The 12,376-nt window shown below is 41.6% G+C and overlaps 1 protein-coding gene across 1 annotated transcript; it reads left to right on the plus strand.

Moving 5' to 3' along the window:
* The first annotated feature begins 8,518 nt into the window (after positions 1-8,518).
* LOC109785047 (putative disease resistance protein RGA4) lies at positions 8,519-12,213 on the plus strand. Its single transcript, XM_073500590.1, has 3 exons — positions 8,519-11,335; positions 11,573-11,649; positions 12,162-12,213. The coding sequence occupies exons 1-3, from the start codon at positions 8,519-8,521 to the stop codon at positions 12,211-12,213; spliced, it is 2,946 nt and encodes a 981-aa protein (XP_073356691.1).
* The last annotated feature ends 163 nt before the right edge of the window (positions 12,214-12,376 follow it).

The following is a 12,376-nucleotide window of genomic DNA, read 5'->3' on the forward strand; positions in this document are numbered from 1 at the left end:
TCAAATAATTATTACAACACTAAATTGTTCAAATCTCACACGAATAGAAAAGAATAAAAATGGGGATCTATCTCCCTCTATAGTGTTGCCACCGATGCTCAATAAGATGATGCTAGAGTTGGTTGTGTGAATCACACTTCTTGATCTTCCAGTAGGTGTCGAGAAATGCAGTGATCTTATCTGCATCCTTGGCGGGCTTACACGGCTACCAACATTGTTATAGTTGTACTCCAGGTCCAAATCCCTCTCATCCTCGACGATCATGTTGTGTAAAATTACACAAGCAGCCATGATGTTTCTGAGTGATCTTTTATCCCTGAAGCGAGCAGGACCTCGAACAATTGCAAACCGAGCTTGCAACACACCAAATGCCCTCTCAATATCCTTTTGGCAAGCTTTTTGTGCTTTGGCAAAAAATATGTGCTTCTTGATTTTGGTGTCACTAATGGTCTTCACAAATGTTGACCACCAAGGACAAATACCGTCGACAAGATAGTACCCCATGGTATAGTCATGGCCATTGACGGTATAGTTGCAAGCCGGAGCTTTGCCACTAGCTAGCTGAGCAAATAGATGAGAGCGCTGCAAAACATTGATATCACTGTAGGACCCCGGTAGACCAAAGAAGCTATGCTACATAGTAGTGGCGCACCTAGGTGTGGTGCGCCATTACTATGTCTGGTGGGGGTGTGCCTACGTGTGTGTGGGTTAGCAATGGCGCATCAGGGAGGGTGCACCATTACTAACCTCTCACACACACAAACACACCCCCCGACCGCCTTTTCAGTTTAAAAAAATTAAAAAAATGATGGAAATGTCAAAAAATTAAAATAAAATAAGTTTCCCATGTGATATGTGGTCTAGTTGTTGGGAAATTTAGAAATATGAATTTCGACTTTATTTGCAAATCTCTCTGGAATTTAGTAAAATGGACATAACTTTTGCATACGAACTCGGATTAAAAAGTTTTTTATATGAAAAATCATCTACTCGAAAAGTTACATCCGAATTCAATCGGGGGAACCCCGTTGAAGATTTTTAGAATCCCCAAAAACCTAACAGAATAAAAGATACGGGGCTTTTAAGATATGGAGGCAAAAAAATGAAAAAAATGCAAAAAATAAATAAATTAGCAATGGCGCACTAGTGCATGGTGCGCCACTGCTATTTTCCCGCCTTCAAAATTCAAAAAAATTCAAAAAATAAAAAAATAGCAATGGCGCGTCAGTGAATAGTGCGCCACTACTATTTTCCCGCCTTCACAATTCAAAAAAATAGCAATGGTGCACAGGTGCATGGTGCGCCACTGCTAAGTTGGGACAGAAGTTTAAAAGGGCCGGCCAGCCACTTACCCCTTCATTCTTCTCCTCCTCTCCTCCACTCCATCTCCTCCTCTCCGGCGACCTCCTCCTCCTCACGGTGCTCCTCCTCCAGTGACCTCCTCCTCACGGTGCTCCTCCTCCAGTGACCTCCTCCTCACGGTGCTCCTCCTCCGGTGACCTCCTCCTCACGGTGCTCCTCCTCCGGTGACCTCCTCCTCACGGTGCTCCTCCTCCGGCGACCTCCTCCTCCCTCCTCTCCTCCTCACGGTGCTCCTCCTCCGGCGACCTCCTCCTCCCTCCTCTCCTCCTCACGGTGCTCCTCCTTCCTCTCCTGCTCACGGTCCTCCTCCTCCTCTCCGGCGACCTCCTCCTCCCTCCTCTCCTCCTCACGGTCTCTCCTCCCTCCTCATCTACTTCCGGCCACATGTGGAACTCCCCGGCACAAAGAACATACCAGATCCAGCTCGAGAACGAAATTTGAAAAAAATTCAAGCAAAAAAACGAGCAAAAAAACAAGCCAAAAAATGAGCCAGATCTAGATCCAGATCCAAATTCAAAATTCAAAAATAGCAATGGCGCACGGTTGGGGTTAGACGGTGCGCCACTACTATTTTCCCGCCTTCAAAATAAAAACATCAAAAAATTTCAAAAAAAAAGTTACCAGTGGCGCACCTGTAGCAATAGTAATGGCGCACTACAAGGTGCGCATCTGTTACCTGCAATACTAATGGCGCACCAGAGGTGCGCCACTGTTACCTGCAATACTAATGGCGCACCAGAGGCTTGGTAATAGTGGCGCACCTATAGTGCGCCATTAATGGCAAAAGTAGGTGCGCCACTAACAGCCTTTTTTCTAGTAGTGTTGACGGTATAGTTGCAAGCCGGAGCTTTGCCACTAGCTAGTTGAGAAAATAGATGAGAGCGCTGCAAAACATTGATATCACTGTGGGACCCCGGTAGACCAAAGAAGCAATGCCATATCCAGAGCTCATGTGACTTCAAGCAACACATATGGAAAGCATTTTTTGGTGGTGCCCTCGACTACCAAGCCCTGATTTCCAGGGGGAAAGAGGTCTGACCTTCATTGGTTGTACCTGGCAATGGCCTTGCTGAAGCCATTGTTTTGGGATCTCGGTCTTTCTCTGTGTTAAAACTCAAGATCCTTGTCGGGCGGTGACAACGCTTCTGCATTGTTTTCTTCTTGTAGGCGTTGCTTTTGGAGAGTCTCTTTTGCGGTCCGAGTGTTGTCTTGGGTGGTGTTTATAGAGTGTTGTTGTTGCGAGTGTTTCTTCACTGCGACGCGGTCTTTGTTTTATTTTATTCTTGGTTGTGTACATCCTAGATGTCTTTCGATATCTTGTTGGTGCAGATGCCGGGTGTAATTGATATCTTCGTGATATTAATATATTCTCTTTTTCAAAAACAAAGTGTGTGTCCCGGGCAAGTTATGGTTAGGAATCTTGCTTGAATATGGACGTACTCGTAGTTTTGTTGGTTAGGAATCTTTCTTCAATTATGATATACTTTTATTGTACCAGACCTTCTTCCTAATTGTATTTTGAACGGATATTAAACTGATTTTTACAGTAAGACAATTTAAACGGATTTGAGAAGAAAAAATGAATGTATTCGAGAAAAAAAAACGGACTTGAGCAGCAAGTATTCGAGAAAAATAATTTAAAAGGATTGAAAAAAAAGAATGACCATGTATCTAAAATATGGAAGCTAACAATAAGACAGAGTGAACAAGACACTCCATTTTCCGTTGTGCCACTGTCAACTTTTTAGTTAAGGTTAGGCTTTTGGTCTTAGCAAAGTTACCCGATTCTGTGCTAGTATTCCCATAGAAGTATCATGTGCCTACTTATTGCTCACACGAATTGTTGGGTAGGAGAAATATTTTCTCATGCTAATACTGACCTTGCAATCAAGGAACCAAGTCTAACTGTGAGCCATCATGCTTTATTCTCCTTCAAATTTCTCAAGCACGGACAAAGCATGAGAAAGACCCCACCGTGGCATGCAACTCCACCCATCTCCATCTATATATACACACAATTTCCTTCCGAATATCATATTCATGGTCTCAAACTCTCAGGAAGATAGGCTTAACCTTCAATTTCATTAGCTTTTGTGAGAATTTGGAGGAAACCAAATGCAGGGATAAGATGCAAAACTGCTACTTGTATGCATTCACGCAACACCCTAAAGCTTGTGGCCTGGTTTTCTAGGTGAGCTGCGAGCTTGCAGGTGGCGGAAGCACCGGAGAAGCTGGCAACATAGAGCGACCATTATTCTGACTCGCCCAAGAGCCTTGATCCGTGTAACAATGCATGACAGAAAATGTAAACATTTGCATCTCTGTTGTTTTCTTGCTTTGGTTTTCCCATTTGTTTAGTAATAAGCTAAACCAAAATGAATTCATGAAAGGTGATCGAATCTGTCCATCTCCTGTTATAACGCCGTTGTTGATCCATTCCTCCAGCGCCTTTCTCCCTACTCTGGCGCCACCAGCGGCCATCATAGGGAATGACGGTCGCAATCGTTGCCTGATCGACGGCACAACTCTTGATGAGTTGGTTTTTCTCGCGCCAGGTATACCCCATCTATAAGTTCTAGCGTAGTTGGCATTATTTTTAACCATCCGTTTATCTCGATCTAATGGAAGAGAAATAGCTATTACTAGATAGTACCCGCACGAAAGTACTAAAAATGGTGGAGTTAGTACACAGATTTGTGTGGGGTCTCTTCTTAATGGAAGGGTAAATTGTTCATCGGTTCGCCGCCCCTCTCGTGTCCACAATACCGCCTCTCCTCTCCGTCTTCTCCAATGGAAAACCACCTCTTCTCCTCTCCTAAAGACACCGTCGCTCCTCTCCTCTACTCTTCCAAAGCCGGTGAGTGTAGCAGCGTTTTCCAAGAACAACAGCTTGGGGACAAGCTAGACGTCAAGAAAAGGGGAGTGTTATCACATCTGCCTGGCACTACGACTACCAACACTACCGCAGGCTTCAACACCAAGGAGGGCCGACCCAACAAGGGCCTTTCAGCCGTTGTCACCACTTGACATATATCAAAACAATATATCAAGTGACTCAATAATATACCTCATTATCACCACGGGAATCCACATGCAAGACATAAATCATTTGATCTCAAATCCAATATTCAATCCAACATAATGAAACCTCAAAGAGCAAGACTCAATTCATCACAACAAAGATAGAGAGGAAAAAACATCATATGAACCAACTATATTAGCAAATCTCGATGTACAACAAAAGGGCTAGTTTTGTCTTTTCCACCTCTGGACGCGCTGGTGCAGGGAGACGTCGAGTGGGATCGAATGGGGAGGAGCTCTGCATGAGCAATGCTACACCTACGAAGAGATTTTTACGTATCTTACCAATGAGATGAGTTGGCAGTTTTTAATTAGATATTAGTGGAGGCCATGGTTTTCACTTTCAGTGAGATTTCACTGTAATTCACTGAATTTCATTAATTTCAGTAGACACTGAAATATTACGTTTCGGTCAAAATATTTCAGCAAATTCAGTAGTACACAGGAGATGAAATATTCTTCAAAATATTTTTTGAAAATTTCAAATATTTAATTAAATTCAAATGAATATTTTGGCCTTTTGGCTGAAATGCAAACTGAAATAATTTAATTTCACTGAATTTCAGTTGGTGCTGAAATTTTGTTGAAACTGAAATTGAAAACCATGGTGGAGGCTGAGGCTCACACTGAAAATCAGAGGGAGGGCGTTTGGCTAGGGGAAAGGAAGATTTCGTAGGATACGTAGCAGCCTTACATAAATCTAGCATTTTTGGCTCTGCGGAGGCGATGGGCCGTTGAACGTGTGCCGTTCGTGCGGAATGAATCAGACGAAGCTGAGGACACAATTACTACAGTACCCTTGATTACATAAATTAAATGTTTTATAAGATGACTTTCCCAAATCAGCGGTCAGCAAAGCTCAGAAGGAAAGTTACCTGAAAGTACCATCACTACCTGTCCAACCAGAGCGTAGGTAGCTTTTCTACGATGAGACACACTAGTAGTACCAAAATAGGGCGGGCCGCCCGAGGCAAACTTCTGTCATCGAGCTGCTTCTTGTAATAAACGCCAATGCCGACTGCAGGCCGGCCTCTGTCATCACCGCTTCCCGCTTCATTTGATGTGGTGCGAGCTACTGTTGCTTGTATCAGTCGTCATATAAGAGGAGAGGTTCAGCAATTGCTCCCCGCCCCGCTCTCTCAAGTCGATCGACCGTCTCTCTGGACAGCGATCAAGGACTGGAATTAATCAGCACCACAATCGAGCAACGGCCACCTGGTGAGCTTGATTTCCTTCGCCATATTTGCGTTTTCTCTTCTGCGTTACCCGTGAATGGTAACTAGATCAATCGGGCCGCCACATATATCCAGCTAGAAATTCATTATGCTCCCTAATTTAAAGCCCTCTCATTCAATTGAGGTGTTTAATTTCGGATTTGGTTCACGATTTTGATTGAGGTTATTTTGAATTTGGTTCATAGTTTTTATTCAATTAAGATGTTCAATTTTAGATCTGGTTCATGATTTTGATTGGGTCAACAATTTTGATGACCTGTCCAATATTGAAAATTTGGCTCATGCATGATTTTCATCGAGTTAATAATTTCTCAAATTAATTGGAAAAAATTATTTTTTTGCTTGAAAAACGTCTAACCTATTCATCTTCAATCATGGTAGTACAACGAACACTAAAAATAACAAAAATTACATCCAGATTCGTAGACCACCTAGCGATGACTACAAGCACTGAAGCGAGCCGAAGGCGCGCCGCTCTCATCGCCCCTCCCTCGCCGGAGCCGGGCAAACCTTGTTGTAGTAGACAGTCGGAAAGTCGTCATGCTAAGGCTCCATAGAACCTACGCATCAGAATAGCAAACGCCGCCGATGAAGAGTGTAGATCAAAAGGATCCAACCTGAAGACACACGAACGAAGACGAACGACGAATAGATCCTAGCAAATCACCAAAGACAGATCTGCCGGAGACACACCTCCACACGCCTACCGATGATACTAGACGCATCACCGAGACGGGGACTAGATGGGAAGACCTATATTCCATCTTCAGGGAGTCGCCGCCGTCTCGCCTTCCTGAACAAGACACAAACCCTAACAAAGCCTATAAAACACACAGTCTCCCACACCCTCTCATCACCTGGCAAAATAGAATCGCCAACACGCCGCAATGTTGCATCAATATAATACATGTCGTCAGCACAAGGAACTTTCCCACATACATGTAGGTTGATTAGCAGATAACATAAAATGAGACCTCTATAAGGTTCGCCAAAACAACGCATTATAAAAAAACACAACATCATCTTCCTCACGCGTCAAACTAAATAATTTTTTTATGAAATCCTGACAATAGAAATGACGCAGCAAAGCGCGCACAACCCTTCTAATAAATACCCTATGCCCCGTAATTTCCAAGGCCTCTCAATCAATAAAGGTTTTCAATTGGGTCATCCGATTTTGACCGAGTCAACTATTTCTTAAGAAACTTTCTCATTCAATTCTTTTAATTCACCATGCTCCTACAAATACATTGTGCTCCCTAATACTATGCTCCTTAATTTTTAAGACCTCACAATGATTGAGGTGATTTTGTCCAGGTCAACAATTTCTCAAAGAGCTCTCTCATTCAATTCTTTTAATTCACTATGCTCCTTAAATTTGGAGCTTTTCCATTTGATTAGGTATTCAAGATTTGGTTCATGCTTTCGACCGGGTCAACGATTTTTCAAATCAGTCGGCAGCAACCGGCCTATAAAACATATCAACCCCTGCGAACACTTTCACCATCTAGAAAAAAAAGAAGCGTTAACATGTGATGTTGTAGCACAAATATAGTTCATGCAAACGCCGGCACAGAAAAGTTCCCCATATAAGTATGAATTGATTAACAGATAACATAGAATCACACAGTGAAAGACCCACCAAAACACCGTATTATAAATAAAAAGGAAAACACAGTCCATCATCCCCCACTCGCCAAACGTTCCAAAATATAAGGTGTATTTGTTATTTGAAAAGTCAAATTTCTTTAACTTTGACCATGTTCAAAGCCAAAAATACCGACATCCACAGTACTAAATAAATAAATATGAAAATGTATTTCATAATGAATCTAATAATACCATTTTAATATTATGGATGTTGATATATTTCTCTAGAAATTTGGTCAAATATAAAAAGGTTTGAATTTCCAAAAAACACTAATACTCCTTATATTTTAAAACAGAGGGAGTAATTTTTTATATGAAAACCCAGCAATAGCAATGACTGAGTAAAGTGCTCCCAATCCCTTCGAGTAGTAGCAAAACCTTACTCTCTCTGCTACTCATTGATTTGGTGAACCTTACAAAGAGAATCCAATCCAATAAGAGATAGGGACATTATCGCACTTGAAGCATTTCAAACATGCAAATTTGGATCAGGTCCATGACACAATCCTCTCCGAAGGGCAAATTATACTGAACAGTTCCTGACAAATTAAAACAATAACAATGTAAAAAATGACAAGACACGATCTATCAAGCTCAACTTCTACACGAGCAACATAATTAAGTTATTTCAATATGTTGCTCCCTCATGCAAGCTACACTACAAAAAGTCTGCATGTTGGAATTCCGTAAAAAAATGGCTGCATGCATGTTAGAATTTCCCCGAAAAAGGCTGCTTGTTGGAATTATTATGGCCATTGGTTTTAAAGGTTGCATTCATGAATCGAACTTGTTCTCGCGTGAAATTTCTCAATGATTTGTGTTACCAATTGGATTTGTTGAAGTAAATGTTTTCTTTTGCATGTATGTGTTGAAAATGTTCTGATTATGGGCATGATTATGTTGTGTGTGTCTCATTATCGCCCTTTTGTAAATATGAATTCTTATAAAAATAAAGTATCTCTTTAAACAACTGCAAATGCATACAATAACTTTGTTGCATTATTTCCTAGTTGTTCAGCTAACTTGTCGGGGCATCCATGAAACTAATTTCTTGTGGGGGTGGGGTTTTCTTTAATTGCAAACATATATATTTAAATTAATAATAATAGTTGGCATATTTTTTACACTGATCATGAAGTTCACTTCTGTGCTCACAGGATAGAAAGAGATATCCAGACTCACCAATCAACATGAACTTACCAAAGACTGTTGGTGTTATTAGTGCCATCAATGAGTGTGCCAATTTGTTTCAGTGGGCGAAATCTGCCATTTCATCTATGTGCTCCCGATGGAGTGGATCACATCAGAAGGTTCTTCAGGATGATGTATTATACTTGCAGAGTGGCCTACAACGTCTTAGTGATACTCTTCCAGCAATGTACAATCTCATTGATGCAGCAGAGTGGAGGAGCCATGAATACTGTGTGTCAGAGCTCCTTCCGAAACTTAAGGACGCAATGTATGATGCCGAAGAACTTCTTGATGAGCTGAGATGGTATGAGATGAAAGTGGAATTGGAGGCCAATGCTAGAAAATATCCTTTTAATGACTTCTTTGATGTTGTCATTCAAGGTAGCTTCAACAAACTGAATGCTGTCCAAGCAAGGATAGACCATCTTTCCAGTCAGATGGAGAAAATGGGGTTGCGGCAAGCTACACAACACTTTGACAGATTAGTGAGGCCTGAGACTAGCTCTTTGCCAAATGAAGCAAAATTATATGGTCGTGACAAGGAACTAGACCAGGTGATGGGACTTCTTAGAGTACCTATAAATTCAAAACGCAAGAGAGCACGTAGTTCAGGCAGTGCATCAACTAGCACATCACCAAGGAACCAAATTAGTAAAGAATCACGAATACCAAGTCTTCCTGTTTTGCCAATAGTCGGAATTGGTGGTGTTGGAAAGACTACTATAGCCCAACATATTTGCAACAATAAAAGAGTGAAGTCTCACTTTGACAAGATAATTTGGATTTGCGTCTCAGATGACTTTGATGTGAAAAGGTTAACCAAAGAGGCCATCCAGTCTTGTTCGGGAAAGGAGGTAAGGATTGATAACTTGGACTCTCTTCATCATGCCCTTCGTGAACATGTGAAGAATAAAAGGTTCTTGATTGTGCTTGATGACATGTGGGATGATGCCTTAAAAGAGAATGGACAGTGTTGGAACAAGTTTTGTGCACCATTAGAAAGTTTCCAAGAGGGAAGTATGATGTTGGTCACCACTAGATGTCGAAAGGTTGCCGAGGGAGTGAGCACAATGGAGCCCATTGTATTACAAGGTTTAAAGGATGATGTCTTCTGGGATTTCTTCAAGGTATGCGCATTTGGATCTGATAGTTCTAACAATGATACTGAGTTAGAGCGCATTGGTAAAAGCATACTCGGTAAACTGAAGGGTTCACCTTTAGCTGCCAAAACTCTTGGACGCATGTTAAGAATGAACCTTCAAGCCTCACACTGGAATACTATACTGAAGAGTGAACTTTGGGAGTTGAAACAGGAGCCGACCGATATTTTGCCCGCCCTTCGGCTGAGCTACATGTATTTGCCATTCTATTTGAAGCGATGCTTCTCATTTTGTGCCGTGTACCCCAAAGATTACAAATTTATAAAGGCAGACCTGGCTGAAATTTGGGTGGCAGAAGGTTTTGTTGAATCTCAAGGCGATGATCCAATTCAAAATATTGGTTGTCAGTACTTTGAAGACCTTATAATTCGGTCCTTCTTTCAAAAAGTTAGTGGTGGATACGTAATCCATGACTTGTTGCATGACATGGCACAAAAGGTTTCAGAGCATGATTGTTTCACCATAAGATATAAGAATGACTTTGATAAAGTTCCTAAGAATGTTCGTCATATATATGTACAGCCTAGCAGTGATTTTGACAATTCCAACTTGTTGAGCCTATGCAGACACACAAAGTTGCGTACCATAATTTGCAAGAAGCAGTCGGGAAATAAAACAAGTACTGTAATGCACCACTGGTGTACTGAACTTCTGCGTATCCGTGTGATTTCCTGTGCCTCTACAAATGAATTACCAAATAACATTGGTAACCTGAAGCATCTTCGATACCTCAAGATCTCTAAAGGTCGTCCTTTGAGCATTCCTTCAACTTTCTGTTGGCTCTATAATTTGCAGATTTTAGATGTCAAAACATGCAAGATAGAAAGTTTACCCCAAGATTTCGGTAACTTGAGCAATTTACAGAGATTTGAATCACAAGGATTTTTATACCATCTTGGGTGTAGCATTGATGTAGCTGATAAGAAGGCACAAGGAATTGGACTAATCAAAAATTTGAACCAATTTCGTGGAGATATGGTAATAAGTAATGCTCAAATGCTAAGCAAGGACCATGCAACAGAAGCAGCACTGAAGAATAAGAAATATCTTAACAAGTTGACGCTGGAGTGGTCAGGTGCTAGCAGGTCTCAAATCATGCAGGAGAATGCGATAGAAGTGCTTCGAGTTATGCAACCCCTTACCAGTACCAGATCTCTATCACTCAAGTATTATCCAGGTCTTTCTCTCCCAAGCTGGTTTCATCCACAGAACATAAACTCAAATGAGATACCAGCTGTGCATAAGAACATTGATGATAGTATTGGCATTTCTCGGTCCCTGACGGAGCTGGACTTTCTTTGCTGCCAAGGTTTATCAAGTCTTGACCATTTTCTGCATCCAGATTATGTACCAGCCATCAAGAAAATAAGTATTATGTTTTGCACAAGGTTAACATCACTACCAACTGAAAGGTTTCATAATTTTTGTCATCTGGAAAAATTGAGTGTTAATGAATGCCCGATTATGAACTGGCAAAGAGGATTGGTGTTACCATCATCTCTCCAAACTCTCACATTGCAGGAATGTGGGGATTACTCTGCATGTATCCCTGGGTGCATAGAAAACCTCAAATCCCTTGTGTCACTCAGGTTGAGTGGATGCATGGGCGTAACGTCCATTCCAGGCAGCATTTGGCTCAGTAATCCATTACTAGAGGTATTGTCACTGAATAAATTTCCCGATCTAGTTACAATTGGTGGAGAAAAGGCAATTGCAAATATAAAGAGTGTGTGTATATGCGAGTGTCCAATGTTAATGGAATATGGCAGACTGTTATGAGAGGCTAGATACGGTACGCGTGCTAACACTAGTTTTCCCTTCCAGCTTTTACTTCGATTTTGTCTGAAAGTTCTGAATGAAAATTATTAACTTGAAACTCCCCTGCTCTTCAAGGAATGGAGGCATAGCTGCAGGACAGCCAGAGATATAATGCGTGGCTTCATTGGAAGAAATCACACAGAGGCTGTGGGGTACGGATCAATTCCCAGTTAGCACAGAGGCTTAACTTCTTGTCTCAAATACATGGCCAAAGGAGTTTCACAATTTATGTCGCGTGTCAAATAAGTGTGTTACTGTAATGGACGCCATCAGATTTTTGCTCAAACCCAGTTGATGCAGTTTATTTTTATTTGTTGTCAACATATGGGTTGTATAACAAGTTTGGGCCTCTACTTTGCTGGGAAAGGGCACATGTCCAGACTGATGCTATGAGCGGGCACATGTCCAGACTGATGCTATGAGCATACTTGAGAACAGAGATTCAGACTTTAGGTTGTGATGTCAACCTGAAGTGATGTATTGTTGGTAGGGGCAAAATTTGCTTGCCTTCCAATGTCCTTGTTTGTGCGATGGCTAGTCTGGAGTCAGCGTCAGTCTCTGCCTGGCTACGCCGTGATCCCTGCAGGACCTGATGATCCATAATGTTGTCCCTGAAGATAGCGCATTGGTTGTGGCTTACGCGCATTCTGTTCTGTTTATGCAGTTCGTTTGGATTTGGAATACTACCTGATGCCAGCCAGCCTGATACACAGTAACACATATCAATCTTAGTAAGTTTGTTAAAAAAAATTAGTACGTCCTCGATCACTTGTTTTTGTATGTTTGGTTCAGTCAAAAGCTCCCTCTTGCAATAACTTGGCTACTACATTCAAAATAACTTCATAGTTGGTCACAATTCTCCGAGTGGCATATGGCACG

This window comes from Aegilops tauschii, chromosome 6 (assembly GCF_002575655.3).
Source record: "Aegilops tauschii subsp. strangulata cultivar AL8/78 chromosome 6, Aet v6.0, whole genome shotgun sequence".
In the NCBI taxonomy this organism is placed as follows: Eukaryota; Viridiplantae; Streptophyta; class Magnoliopsida; order Poales; family Poaceae; genus Aegilops; species Aegilops tauschii.